This window comes from Urocitellus parryii, chromosome 7 (genome assembly GCF_045843805.1).
Source record: "Urocitellus parryii isolate mUroPar1 chromosome 7, mUroPar1.hap1, whole genome shotgun sequence".
In the NCBI taxonomy this organism is placed as follows: Eukaryota; Metazoa; Chordata; class Mammalia; order Rodentia; family Sciuridae; genus Urocitellus; species Urocitellus parryii.
Window position 1 is genome coordinate 68,368,220 of NC_135537.1, and position 15,814 is coordinate 68,384,033.

The 15,814-nt window shown below is 38.3% G+C and overlaps 1 protein-coding gene across 1 annotated transcript in view; it reads left to right on the forward strand.

The window, feature by feature from the left end:
* The window catches only part of Adhfe1 (alcohol dehydrogenase iron containing 1), a 34,069-nt gene extending 18,621 nt beyond the window's left edge, over positions 1 to 15,448 (forward strand). Inside the window, exons 10-14 of the mRNA XM_026410032.2 lie at positions 75 to 173; positions 2,942 to 3,020; positions 3,240 to 3,336; positions 6,303 to 6,460; positions 14,172 to 15,448. Coding sequence (XP_026265817.1) covers positions 75 to 173; positions 2,942 to 3,020; positions 3,240 to 3,336; positions 6,303 to 6,460; positions 14,172 to 14,255 — 517 coding nt within the window. The 3' untranslated portion in view covers positions 14,256 to 15,448. The remainder of the gene's footprint in view (positions 1 to 74; positions 174 to 2,941; positions 3,021 to 3,239; positions 3,337 to 6,302; positions 6,461 to 14,171) is intronic.
* Positions 15,449 to 15,814: the final 366 nt, after the last annotated feature.

The window sequence follows — 15,814 nt, forward strand, 5'->3', positions numbered from 1 at the left end:
CCTAAGGCAGCTCTTTATTCAGTAGGAAATGCCAATGTTGATGTGTTGTTGTTCAATATTTATATAATTCACAGGGCTGTCAGAAATCCTGATGATCTTGAAGCAAGGTCTAATATGCACTTGGCAAGCTCTTTTGCTGGCATTGGCTTTGGAAATGCCGGTGTTCATCTGTGGTGAGTGAATATGAGATTGTATTTCTTTACTCAAGCCATTTCTTTTAAAAACAAATATTTATAATTGAGGACTACTGGTAAAATTTAAATATGCTGAAGAATGAAGAAATTTAATTTAAAGTTCCTAAGCAGTCTTTTCATTTGAAAGCAATTTTATTGGATCACAGGTTTTTTTTAAACAATAGTTTTTAAAGATATAACACATACACCATATAATTCATCCATTTAGAGTGTACAATTCAATGATTTTTAGTATGTAAACAAAGTTCTGCAACCATCAATTTTAGAACATCTTGTCCCCAAAAGAAATCCCAGACCCCTCATCTTTCACTCAACAATCCCCCTACCTCCCTAGTATTAAGAGGACACTGATCTACTTTTTTTATATACAGGGTTATCTATTCTCTATTCAATATGATTCTACTTTCTATATCTATAGATTTCTCTATTCTATATGATCTCATTTATATGGCCTTTTGTATCCAGCTTGTTTTAATTAGCATAATGTTCCAAAGTTCAGCCATGTATCAGTATTTCATTCTTTTTATTGCCAAATTACATTCTATTGGGCAGATATACCACATTTTATTTATCCATTCACCAGCTGATGGACTTTAGGTTGTTATTATTTGGGGCTATGATAAATAATGTTGCTGTGAGCATTCCTGTGCCAGTTTTTGTGTATACATATTTTCATTTCTCTTATTTTATACATGGGAGTGCAATTATGGGGTTGTATGGTAATTCTGTGTTTAGATTTATGAGAAACTTCCGGACTGCACTGTTTTACATCCCCATCAAAAGTGGATCAGAGTTCTGATTTCTCCATAGCCTTGCCATGTGTCATAGATTTTTTAAATCTCAAATGTAGGATGCTTCCCCTAATCGCTCGTAAAAAAAAAAAAAAAAAAAAAAAAAAAAAAAAAAAAAAGAGAGAGAGAGAAAGAGATCAGAATCTTTGTCAATAGCCCAGAATTGATCTGTTTTATGGGAACTTTATTGATATGTTGCTTTAAAATTGAAAAACAGTGAGCACTGAGAACAAAAAAAATGGACCTTTGCTAGGGTAAGTGTAAGGAAATAGTCATCATCAAACTCTGCTGCTAATGAGAACATAACCTTGGTGTAATCATAACTTGGTGCAAACCTTTTCAAAAGTCAAGTGAACAAAATGTACCCAGAGCCAGAAAAATATTTATACCTCTTAACCAACTAAGTCACTTCTAGGAATCTAGCCTAAAGAAATATCCATGATATGAGCCACAAATTTCTTTGTAAAAATGTTCACCTAAGTGTTATTTTTTTCAATTTCACATCTGCTGTATAATAAATTTCATAACAATTGCTTATGGATACAGAAAGGATACTAGGTGTTATTTACAATTGAAATTTTTTAGTGCAACCTAATTCCAATAATTAATGGTTAACTAAAGTATAGTTCTTTAAGAATAAAATTATGGAGGAGGGGAGGAAGGGGATAAGAAGGGCAGCAGAATACAACAGACACTAGTATGACAGTATGTATAAACGTGACTGTATAACCAATGTGATCCTGCAATCAAGAGACTATTAAGTAACAAAAGCAATGCATAAAACTATATGCACAATAAAATTATAAATTAAACATATGCATAAAATGACTAGAAGGAAATAGGACTACAGATAGTTTTCGTTTTCTACAAAGAGCATACATAGGCAACTGTTAAAATAAAAGCAACATTTTGAATATTGATAAAAAGTTACCTTTGAGACCTACGTGAAATCTATTATATCACAAAAACACACCAGGCAATCATTTTCTGAGCCTACGACAGGTAAAACACATTTCAAAGAACCCAACAACTCAGATAATCAATAACTTCTGGTTTATTTCATGAAGGATGGGCTAGGAGCACTCTTTTCCCTTTCATAAATACTCGTATAGTTCACCAAAATATTTCTTGCCATGAAATGTAAATAAGCGAAAAGTCACCCAGTAATCCATTTTTTAAAAAATATTTATTTTTTAGTTGTAGTTGGACACAATATCTTTATTTTATTCACTTATTTTTATGTGGTGCTGAGGATGGAACCAGGGTCTCACACGTGTGAGGCGAGCATTCTACTGCTGAGCCACAACCCAGCCCCCAATAATCCATTAAAAAAAACAAAAAACTACAGATCATTTTACTCATGAAAACATTTCATTTTTACCAAATTAATTGTAAATATACTAACTTGTCACAATATTTATCTTCTGAATCATTTAGTATACTATTAACATCTTCCTATTTGTTCACTAAGAATCCAAGAGGATATAAAGATTTTCAGTAAAAACAAAAACTATGATGGTTTTTCTTGATGATAAACTAAGTCTAAACAAATCCTTAAGGTACAGTTTAAGCAAGAGAAATCAGTTGAACTAACAACCTCTCAGACTAGCCTAACACATTATGATTCAATGCCCTTGGAAAGGAATGGCATTGAAAGGATCTATCAGTTACTAGAAGGATGAATCCCTGATGGTCCAGTTTGTGTGTTGTTGAATGGCCTACAATTCTATGATCATAGAATTTGAATTTGATTGTCAAATTTGAAAATTTCATAGGTTTTATTAATGAACACACTGAACTTGGAGTGAATCACAGTGATCCTTACATCCAATAAAAAAAGAATATATATCTCTGTGTGAGGGGCCCCCCCACCCCCGCGCATAAGAGTGTCTTTGTGTAGTTGACATGAATTCTGATATTTGTATGTCAACATAAGCATTTTTTTTTCTTTTCTAGCCATGGAATGTCCTACCCAATTTCAGGTTTAGTGAAGACATATAAAGCAAAGGATTACAATGTGGATCACCCACTGGTGGTAAAAATAATTAATAATAAATTATTTAATTAAATCTTATATTCCTCACAATTTCCTGGAGGTTGAATCCAGAGCATCATGCATGCAACCCCCTGAGATCTCTATCACTGAGCTACAACCCCAACCCATATTTGTCCATTCTTGACTGCATGGAATATAGGGTAAAGTAATACCCAGAGAATGCAAGAGGAAGAAGGGTTTCACTCTGTCTCTCCACAGCCCCATGGCCTTTCTGTGGTGCTCACATCCCCGGCAGTGTTCACGTTCACAGCCCAGATGTTTCCAGAGCGGCACCTGGAGACAGCAGAAATATTGGGTATGAACCATTACTCATAAATCTGTGACCCACACAGGTGGAGCATTTCCTAGGATTGCTTCTGAAGGTAACCATAAAGAATAATGCCAAAATATGTTGCTTTGGAGTAGCTTAAGAAAAAATCAGTGATTTGCTCAAAGCCCTATCTTAGCACTAAAATACCATAATTTTTTGTTTCTAAGAGTCTGATAAGAATGAAACAGAACCAAATATTGATTATTTTAAATTTGTAGTAATATTATTTTCTTTGCTTTCATGCTCAAGGAAAGTTTAACTCTGTACCTACTGTTAATTTATAATTGGTTTTTGCCAAGTGGAATTGATAGTAAAATGAATCTAAATCTGGAAGCAAGAGTAAATTCCCAATCACAGTGAATCTGAATAAAAAACTTTATTAAAAAGTTCCCAAATGAACTGTTCGCCATACTGTAGAATAAATCATATCTATTATTCACAGTCCCTTCTTAATCTTACCAGAAATAAAAATTATATTCCGATAGCTGTAGTAGAAAGGAAAATGTTGGTGTTTTTCTGACATGAGAACTCTTTTAAACAGACTCGAGTATTTGATTAATTTGCAAACCACCTTATTCCCCTGCTCAGGTTTAGGGTGGGGAAGGAAAGGCTAAAAAGAAAACTTCATTATGCTGCTGGAGCTCCAGCCGTTGGAGAGAGACTGTTTCCAAGGAGGTGGGAATGACCGCAGACATCCTCTGCAAGCTCGGCTTCCCCTTCACTCCCCTCACACACTTACCCATTTGTGCTCAGAGTTCCAGGGGCTGTGCTGAGCATATTAATGTCTGCCTCCTAGGACCCAGAGCCAGCCCCAGGCTTGATTTCCAGCATATGCTGTGAGAACATGCCACCAACTTTATGAAGATCTTGTGTCCCCTTTCCCTTTTAGAAGGGAGATGTCCTTCAGCCTCAGGCTGGGACACAGTTGCCTTTATAAATATGCAAACAGTACAAATGGCTGAAATAAGGGAGTGGAGGAGCAAATCGCAGATTGCATTCATGGAAAATGGGAAAAATATTAGAGAACTTAAAGTGCACATTCCACACAACCACCAACGTTACTGAGAAAGTCCTTCCTTTGTTAGACAAGATGCAGGCTAGAAGAACCCATGGGGTTTTTTCCTCCCTACACAGGAAATTTTCATATTAGTCCCATATTTGGCCATTAAATATTTTGATTTTCTATGTAATCTCAGATTTTCTTAGGTTTAGGACAATGGATTCTCTTTCTTACCCCCCACCCTTGCCCCCCACCTCTTTCTCTCTCCTCTCTCTTTTTCCTAAAAACACTTCATAGGAAAACCCAGAGATTTTGATGGTGTGTTTTATGGCAGCCATCCTAGAACATAAAAACATCACAAATGGGGTGGGGCTGGGGTTGTGGCTCAGTAGTAGAGCGTATGCCTTGCACGTGTGAGGCACTGGGTTCCATCCTCAGCACCATGTAAAAATAAAATAAAATAAAGGTATTGTGTCCATCTACAACTTAAATTTAAAAAAAAAATTACAAACCCTGCATTGTATGTCACCTCTCCCTAATCCATGTTTTAGCTGCTGCTGGGTAATACAGATTGGTCATGTCAGGCAAAGTTACCTTTCATCAAGCTGCTCTCCTGGTTCAATTTACCCCTTTCCCTAGATTAATAAAACTGTTCTCACTTCATAGAAAGGAAAGCTTAAACTGATTTAATAATATGCTCCAACATGTAGGTGAACAGAACGTTCTAGTCCCCTTCAGAGGCACTTTGGATAAACTTCATGCAGTGCTGCCTTCTGTTCACAGAGTGATCTGCTTCTTGGCAGTGAAGGTGTCCATTCAAAAGATGGGGAACAAGGCAGGTGCTTCCTCTGGGAATTTTTACCCTCCAGGTGGACAGAACCCCATGGCTCTTCCAGACTTACATCTCTAGGATTATATGTATTAATTATTAATTATGTAAAAACTCCGTCCTTACAAATCTCCAAACCTTGGCAACCTTCTTACCTCTTCACTGTTATCATTAATACCTATACATGAAGCAGGGTTTTCTGAGAGGCTTCATGTTCTTGCTTCTGCCCAGCTGATACTGTAATATTTATTAAAAGGAAACTTCCCTGCCCTTTGGCAACAAAGACAAAAATAAGAAGAAAGTTTCTAGCTATAAAAAGGAAATATTTCCCTCCCTGGTCACTGTTACACATTTTTGTTATACTATTTTCTTCCTTTTTGGCAGTTAACGTGGGAGTTTTGGTACTTTTATATCCTTGTCTCACAAGGCTTTTACAAAGGGTCCCTTCCTCCTCCTTCTCCTCCTCCCTCTTTCCCCCCTCTTTTCCCCCCCTTTCTACTCCCCCCACCCCGTGGTGTGTGTGTGTGTGTGTGTGTGTGTGTGTGTGTGTGTGTTACTAGAGATTTAACCCAGGGCCCTGCACATGCTAGGCAAGTGCTCAACCATTGAGCCACATCCCCAGTTCCAGGTCTTGCCTTTTTTTAAGATGTTGCAGGAGAAAAGACATGAAACATGCACACCTCTAGATGTCAGCAAATTCCAAGCCTTGAAAATCATATAAGCTGTGTTTCGCCTACAAATGCTCCTTCCTCCTCCCAAGTACCAGACTTCTTTTCTGGTTTCCTTTCTGTAGCTTTCTTTATTGCTTCTGTACCTCTTTCCCACCACCCAAAGGCTGAACATGTGGGAATTGGCAGTTCCTTAGAAATGTGAGAGTCAATTTAAGAGCCCTGGCAGACTTTTTTTTTCTTGCAGAGGCCCTGGGCTTCTCAGCCTTGCCTTGCCAACATGTTTTCTGTGGGGTTGATCATTGACCATTGGGCCACCTTGAGGGAGGCACAGTGGTGCCCTCATCCTTGGCATTTGGAAATGGACAAGAGTGCACATGTTGTATCTGACTGATCTTGTGCCTTCCTCTCCGCCTACACCCTCTCTCCCCAGTGTGCATTTTGTGTCTTCTAGGAGCGGACATTCGCACTGCCAAGATCCAAGATGCGGGGCCTGTATTGGCAGACGCACTCCGGAAATTCTTATTTGATTTAAATGTTGATGATGGCCTCGCTGCCATTGGTTACTCCAAGGCCGACATCCCTGCATTAGTGAAAGGAACGTTGCCCCAGGTAAGAGGCACAGCATGGACCCCACTCCTGCTAAGAAGCACAGAGCTTCCAGAAAAATATGTTCCATTTGGGGTGGGTTAGGGGGAGATAGAGACACAGGGTTCTGCAGCTGGTCTCAGGTTTCCTCCACAGCAGTTCTCCCTTGGGAAGGGGCCCAGGCTCCTTTGCCTTTATGTTATTCCATAGAACTGTGGCTTAGGTGAGGATTTTATGGTAAAACTGAAAGGATTCTTTATGGAAATCTGAGGGGAAAAACAACCCCAAATCAACCTTGAGCTATGGCAAAATTTCCCTATTCCTGTTCTTTTAAGATTCCCCTGTAAAATTGCACAAAGCTATTTCAAAAGGACTGCTGATGTTATTTTCCATTAGAAAGAGTGACAAATTCCTACTATTTTGTGACAAATGGGCACACCCTTTAAGTTGAAACTATTACAAAATTGCTTTGGAATGAATTTGGAAGATTGTATATTTTATACAAATGTTACTTTTTCTGGGTCTTATTTCATTTACTTAAAACTTTGCTAAAGAATATCAAATGAGCTGCCGTTCTATATTTGGCAGAATCATATAGATGTTTTAACTTCCCTCTCCCAAGAATCTCTTGAAGAGAGTTGATCCTTTGTTGGAACTCTCAAGCTGATATATCAGATGCCAAGACTCTGTTCATTGCAATTCATCACCAAGTAGAGAGCTCAGAGCCATGAGAGCTTGGTTGGTAGGTCACACTGTGTTCACTATGCCTGGAGTGATATGGCAAGGCAGGGATCACTTTAATATTGTGGGGCTCTTCTGTCCAAAGTTAAGGCATTTGTGGGCCTCTCCCTGACCTTGAAACAAAGCTAAATCTGGAATATCATGCATGGCATCCTGCATATTGTAAGTAGCAGTGCTCTTTTCCCTCTTACTCCAAGTAGTAAAGGCTTTAAACTAACTGCTTCATCCCCGTGTATCAGTATGTAGAATGTTGACAGTCTCACCACTCACGTAAGATATTTGTATAGATCTGGCTCACCGGCTCATAATTCCACCAGGAGCCATGTTAGGCAATCAACAAAGTCATTTAATGCAACAGGAAGTAATGGGGACTTTGGTAAACTGGAAAGCATGTGATCCATCTAAATGGGTGAACAGCTATTCTGTAACTCTTATCATCAAGCAGAAATTCAGGTCCTCCTATTGGTAGAACTTCCAATTTCAAGAAACATAAATGCAATCCAGATGTTCCTATTGAGTTTTCCCTGGTTTCTCTATGTACAAATGAATCATAGACCATGAGCCACCAGTTTCCTAGATTTAGATTAAAGTCCATGAATCCAATTGTATCTAAAAATATAAATGATGGGTTGGGGTTGTGGCTTAGTGGCAGAGTGCTTGCCTCACATGTGTGGGGCACTGGGTTCGATTCTCAGCACCAAATATAAATTTTAAAAGATGAATAAAGATCCATCAACAACTAAAAAATAGTTTGAAATAATGAAAAAATAAAAATAAAATATAATTGAATGCAAAAAATGTGGAGTCTCAAAATGTAGCGCAGCTCCTGAGCCAACCTACAAATCCTTAGTTCTAACTCATAAAATAGCCAAAAAATAAGACCTTGTGAGGCCGTCACAGTTACTTTATCCAATCCTACTAGAATGTAAGTTTCATAAGGGCAGGACTTTAGCTCCTAGCACAACCTAAAACACATGCTAAATAAACACATGCCAACAGCCCCCTCCTCTTACAGCCTCTGTCCAGGTGAGCTAAGTGGCTAGATGGTGGTAACTTTTTGAGATGTTTCCTCAGACTGACTGACTAGGACTCAGCCAAAGTCAGGGGAATCATGAAAGCCTGTCCAGGGACACCATAGACTGAATGGTCATCCTGATTTTAATGTAATTTCCAGCTCTATAGCACAGTCCCAGTAACACTATCCATTCTGCAAGGGCCCTCTATAAAGTTATGCTTGTTGAACCCAGGACAGTATTCAAAAATGTGTGTTTGTCTGCTTCCAAGAATGATATCTATGATTTCCAGATGAAACTGTATGGTATTCTTAGCCACTTAATAGCTGGTGACAGTGCATCTCCCAGCCATCAGCACACATTGGCAAGTGTTCACTGTTCTAATTCTACTGTGCTCAGACCTTCACTTTCAAAAGCTCTTCCAGACTAACATTAGTCTGGAAACATTGGAGACCATCCACTAAAATAGTAAGTTAATTAGGTATTATTCTGGATGCCTTCAGGTACATGTCATAGAGAGAAATCATAGAAGCAAAACCTTAATTAGACAAAATGAATTTCTTAGTTTCACAAAAGATGGGAGGTAAATGCAATCTTTTGAATGTAAGCCATGTCACAAAGTAGGAAGCCAGATTTCCCTTGATCTGTTTTCATAAAGCAGCCCCAAGGTGTATACTGCCTTCCCCCCTTTGATCATGTTTGCATGATTAGGAGAAACAGTTGAAGTTAATTAACTAGCACTGGTTCCATTTTGGAGTCAATGTGATAGATATATGCACATATTCATAGACTCCTAGGACTTTAAAGGGGATCTTAGAAATGAGCTTGTCTATTCTGCAGATGAAGAATGACTGTGGGGTTTTGTTTTATTTTGCATTTTGGCAGCAGTGAACATTTTACAGGGAGGCTATTGCAACTTCAGAATTTTACACGCCTAGAAAACCGATCTTCACTTTTTAGTGTCTACGGGATTTAAGGCAGCGAGAAGGATACACTAGTGCCTTAAAGGACATTGCCAGAAAGTTTATTTCACATAGTCGATGTTTGATAAAGATTCTTTTATGTTCAGCAACCAGGGACCAGTTTTCTCTGGAAGGAACAACCAGGCCAGTATTCTTGACCAAACACCACAGCCCATACTGGTGGCAGCAAATAGCGGCCCTGTGTACAGAGGCTTCCAACTGCCGTAGCTAGGCTGCAAGGGGAGCAGGCAAAAATAAATTAATCTTCCAAGATGAATTTCTGAAACCCCTGGAACGAAACATTTACATTTCAAATCAAAACATTTCATTACTGAGGAGAGCTGCCTACCCGAATGAGCACTTCCCCTCCCTGGTAGACAGGGCAGCTGAAATGTTGTTATTTTATGAATGTGCTAAAAGTAGAAGTCTGAATTGACTTCAGTGCCCATGTTAATCAGTTGTTCTTGGTCTTACATGTCTATAAATAACCGCACGTTGCCTAACACGTCTTCATTCTGAGCTTAGCTTTCATATGGCAGAGCTGATTTGTCTAGCGAGACATCACAAACTTTGTCTTTGCCCGCATTTAACCACTCTCTGGAGGCTGGAGATATGAAAGAGCAACTCTGCTCAGGCATGGCCTCGGGTCCTTCTGAGAGTCCTGAACTGTGTGACTAAAGATAAACCGGGATTGTGTAAAGGGACTTTGAGCTCATCAGATAAGACTCATTATAACAGAGTAACGTGGAGATAATCATCACATGTGGCCATAGAAAATGCTGAACTTCTGCTGTCAACCCTGCTGTAAACAGAGATAGATGATAGATAGATAGAACCATGAACAAGCCTTTGCCGTGCTGTGGATTTTCAAACTTCCTTAGGGTCTCTGGAGGATCTGCTGGGATGTAAAATTTTGCTTTTGCCTCACTCATATTCATCAATATTATCCCCTACCTTTTTCCAAATATCCATCCATTCATCCATCCTTTTTTTTTCAATTATTTGTAATTGTGGACACATGTACATAAAACATAAAATCTACCATTCTAATCAATTTTACCCATATAACTCAGTACTATTAATGCCGAATGCCAAGTGCCAATGTCTCGGCTTGGCACTGAATCACGAGCCACCACACAGCTTTGTAGGTTCAAACAGCAATTCTTTATTCCGGATCTCACATCAGCTTCCACACACGTTCAGGGGCAATTCCAATATGTCCGATCCCAAATCCTACTCCACGAGGCTTTTTTCAAATCCCATTTGAATCTCACGAGAACTCAACAGGAACAGGCAGCAGGAACACCCTAATCCCAGCAGCAATAATCTTCAACCTCAACTTCCCTAAAACTCCTATTGTCACGCCCTAAACCCAAGGACGGAGATACTTCCTGCAGGAATACACCCTAATCCTGGATCCACCCTGGTGATTGAGCAGGGTCACCTTTCTCAAACACACAAGCAAGGTCGCAGCAAATTTCCAAGGCAAGTCCATTTAACATGGGGTACACTGGCAAGGATTACGATGCGTCATACCTACTTGGTAATGGCCCTCAGCATCTAAGTATATTCAGTGTTATACAGCCAACCATTTCCAGAACTTTCTTTTATCATCCCAAATAGCTATACATCCCTTAAACAACAATTCCCCCTTCTCCCAGCCTTTGGTAACTTCTATTCTACCTTCTATCTCTGTATTTGCCTATTCTAGGTACCTCATTTAAGTAGAATCTCACAATATTTGTCCTTTTGTGAGTGACTTATTTCATTTATCATAATGTCTTCACTGTTCACGCATGTTATGGCATGTGTCAGAATTTCATTCCTGATCATGGCTGAATAATATTTCATTGTATGGGTACATCCAATTTTGTTTATCCATTCACATGTTGATGGACATGGGTTCTGTCCACCTTTTGGTCATTATGAATAATGTTATAAACATTGATGTATAGTTGTCTATTTGAGTCCCTGCTTTCTGAGTATAAACCTAGGAGTAGAATTAGACCATATGGTAATTCTACGTTTAACTTTTTGAGGAATTGATGAACTGTTTTCCATGGTGGCTGAATCATTTTATATTTTCATTAACAATACATGCAGTTCCAATTTCTCCACCTCTCCACCAACACTCCTTATTTTCCATTTTTTATAATAGTTCATCTCAATAGGTGTGAAGTGGTATCTGGTTGAGGCTTTGATTTGTGTTTCCCTGATGATTAATAATACTGAGCATGTTGTCATGCATTTACTGGCTACTTATTTTCTTTGGAGAAATATCTATTCAAGTTATTTGCTCATTTTTGAATTGAGTTGTTTAGGGTTTTGTTGTTGTCACTGTTGTTGTTGAATTGTAGAAATCATTTTAAAATTCTGGACATTTATCCCTGATCAGCTGTATGATCGCAAATATTTTCTCCTGTTTTGTGAGTTATCTTTATCCCTCTTGTTAGTATCTTGATGCACAAAAGTTTTAAATTTTTATCTAGTCCAGATTATCTGGTTTTTCCCTTATTGCCTGTGTTTTTCATCTCATATCTAAAATATCTTTCTCCCCTTTGTATTCTTCTAAGAGTTTTAAGGTTTGTGCTCTCTTATTGCTAGGGGTTTGGATCCATTGGAGTTGATATTAAAAAAAAATTAGTTGTATAGGGACACAATACCTTTATTTTATTTATTTATTTTTATGTGGTGCTACTCAGATCAAACTCAGTGCCTCACACACACTAGGCAAGCGTTCTACCACTGAGTCACAACCCCAGCCCTGAGTTGATTTTTTTAATGTGTCCTTCTTTCTTTTTCTTTTAAAAAAAAAATTTTTTAGGATAGTAGAGGATAGGAAAGGCAGCAGAATACAACAGACACTAGTATGGCAATATGTAAATCAGTGGATGAGTAACCGATGTGATTCTGCAATCTGTATACAGGGTAAAAATGGGAGTTCATAACCCACTTGAATCAAAGTGTGAAATATGATATGTCAAGAACTATGTAATGTTTTGAACAACCAACAATAAAAATTTTTTTAAAAAGATGCAGAAAAAAAATTTTTTTAGTTGTAGATGGACACACAATATCTTTATTTATTTTTATGTGGAGCTGAGAATGGAACCCAGTGCCCCACACATTCGAGGCAAGTACTTTACCACTGAACTGTAGCCCCAGCCCTCCTTCTTTCTTTTCATCTTTCTTTTTTTAAATATTTTATTTATTGTAGTTGGACACTATACCTTTATTCTATTTATTTATTTTTATGTGGTGCTGAGGATAGAACCCAGCGCCTTACCCATGCTAGGCGAGCGCTCTACCACTGAGCCCCAGCCCCAGCCCCTCATCTTTCTTTTAACTGAAAAATACTTTTTGAGATCTACCATATATCATGCATTGTTTGGGATACAGAAAAGAGGAAAATAAAGTCCCTTTCTTCCTTCCTGGATCTTATGTTCTAGTGAGGGGGGAGACAGGCAATGAACATCTATAAATAAGATATAAACAAAATAATTTCAGATAGTGATTAATGATGTAAAGGAAAACCTGGATGATGAAACAGAGAGTCACCCTGCAGGGATGATGTAGTGGGAACCCCAACAAGGTGATGAAGTCTTTTGTGAGAAGTCCTCTGCTTGAATGTGGCAGCTACATGAAGCTCTGCAGGCAGAGGGGAAAGCCATAACATTTAAAAGGAACAGTGGGACCAAGTGAAATGAGACAATGGGAGAGGAGAGAGCTGGGGTGAGAAACAAGACCAGGCCAGGGCAGCATCAGAGATTATAATTTTGCTCTAATCACAACAGGGAGATTATCCAAGAGTTTTAAGCACTGGGATGGTGTGATAAGATTTAAAGCAAGGGTGGGGGGGAGGGCATCATTAGGGCCGCTTTGGAGAAAATTACCTCTAGGGGGCGATAGTGGAGCAAAAGTGTAAAAGGTTGTCAGGCAGAACAGGCGCAGGATGGTGTCTGCAACAGGAGGTGAGAAGTGCTCTAGACTGGGCATTCATTTTGGACATAGGTCAAACAGACTTGCTGATGGGTTGAACTTGCAGAGCAAGAAAAATAGAACTCATGGATAGTTCCTAAGTTTTTATCTGAGCTACTGGGTGTCATTTCTGAGTTGAAAAATGGGAGGGGTAGGCCGACTCTGGTCTTGTACATGTAACCTTTTGAGATGACAATACCTCCCCTCCCCACTATCTTCATTAACTCAACAAGTAACTCTTGTACTTTCTGTATGTCAAGTGTTCTGGTCACCACGAGGTTGTAGAGCAGTGAACACAACTGAGCTCTCCCCATAATGAGCCTCCCTGTTTACCAGGTATGCTCCCATGAAAGTGGGAGCTCCTTACTCATTTAGACCACATAGTAGTCATCATACCTTCTAGTCCCCTATCCCAGGGGGATAAATACCACTGAAGGAGTAAAAATAGCCATAGGATGTGCAGGCTCTTTGCTGACTTGACTCATAATAATCATTGAAAAACTAGGCAAATCACTAAACTAGTTTGGGAAAGGAGAGGTAAAACTTAGTTTATAGGAATAAAGAAATCACTTGTTGCACACAGCCTGATGGCTCATGTCCTACAGAATTTCTTTCGAATATACCTTAAGTCCATGTTGCAAAATATATGGTCTTAGAAGTCAAGGACAAATAGTTTTGTTTTCTTTGGCAGCACTCTCTGTGCCTGGGACAGGACTCTCTGCCCTTGGAGAATTGGCAGAGGTTGTTGACAGACCCGGTTTGGTTGTTAGAGAAGGTGTTTTCTGTATGGCTGGTTTGATTTTATACATTTGTCCAGGGCAGAAGGCAAGGGGCAATAGCTTTTGAAAGCTCCTTGGGAAAGAGGCATGACTTGATAAGCCTCTGAGTTGGTAATTAGCTAATACACAGCATACAAGAAATGGTTTTAAAGATATGACTATTATCAAATCATTCTTTCTTAAGACTACGTTAATGTACATAACAAGTAACTTTTACAGTCTTTTGCAAGCCCTGAGTAACTCCTTTTATTTACTGTTTCAGGAAAGGGTCACCAAGCTTGCACCCCGTCCCCAGTCAGAAGAGGATCTGTCTGCTCTGTTTGAAGCATCAATGAAACTGTACTAGTTGCCATTTTAATTGAAAGAATTGCCATCATCCACTGTAGTTCTGAGAACAGAAGTTGACCTGGCTAGAGAATTGTCTTTTCATCTCCACACATAACTTACTTGCTACAGTTTGAATGTAATAGATATAAATTTATCCTAGGAGATTCCCTGATGTTCAAGCTATTTCCATCAAATAAGCTAGACAAATGCTCACTATGTCAGACCCGTGGGCCAGACTTCAGGTGTTAGTGTTCCTGTGCCAAACTCCACAGAATACTCTGCCTCTATTCCATGTGTCAAATGGGCAAAAACTCAGTATTTTTCAAATATGTAAATGTACTTATGCTGTGCCCAGTAATTGCATGCCTAGAAATTTATCCTATAGAAAGACTAGCACAAGGGGCAGGGGCTATAGCTCAGTGGTAGAGCACTTGCCTAGTATATGTGAGGCACTGGGTTCAATCCTTAGCACCACATAAAAATAAATTAAATAAAGGCATTCTGTCCATCTACAACTACAAAAAAATTTTTTAATACTAGCACAAGTCTGTAAAGAAATATGATGAGGTGTTTCTGGAAAGATTTTTAAAAATATATTAATTTATTTTTACATGGTGCTGAGGATTGAACCCAGTTCCTCACACATGTGAGGCAGGTGTTCTACCACTGAGCTACAGCCCCAGCCCCTGGAAAGATTTTTTTTTTTTTTTTTTGAGTAACAAAACCCGAAACAATCTATATATTCATTAAGCTACATGGTAGTCATCATATCTTCTAGTCCCCTACCCCAGAAGGATAACAGACCACTAAGGCACAGGAAGTACAGGCTGTCTTTGCTGACTTGACTCACAACATTTTTTTAAAAATCAAGCAAATCACTAAATTGGTTTAGAAAATGAGAGATAATTAATAGTATATAAATTAATAAATCATTAATTGTATGTATATGATCAACTAATAAATCATTAATAGTATACAGATGAATAAACCATAAAGTATTTAAGCAGTGGAGTATTATGGTATTATTATAAGAATGAAGTAAATCTGTTGGAAATATGTCTATTATATAACGAATGTTAGAAAAAACAAGTTGTAGAAAAATTAAGCTTTGGTATAATGTGATTTGTACTTTTTCAACTATATGTAAACATAAATCTACATGTAGAAAAGATGCACATGAAAATATTAAAAGTTATCATTGGAGAAATGGAATTTGGGGTATAGAGAAAATGTTTACTTTATATTTTATAAGCATCTATATTGTTTGGATTTGTTAAAGCAAGAGATTTTCTAATTTTTAAAAAAGGAGAAAGAGGGGATAGAGGTGTAACTCAATGGTAGTGCCCAAAGGTAAGCATAAGACTTTACCAACAAATTTCATCGACCCCTTGCAGAACAAATCTAGCTAAAGTTCTTTCTAGCTTTTCGAGAAAATCATTAAGTATGACGTGAGAAGTTGTATGTGAATGAGGCAGAAAATAGAAAACTCTTTGCTAATCTGAGATCCTTAGGAAACTTTAGTAAAGGTTGTTAATGAATGTCTCAAAATATATGTGGCATAGCAAAAATATATGTATG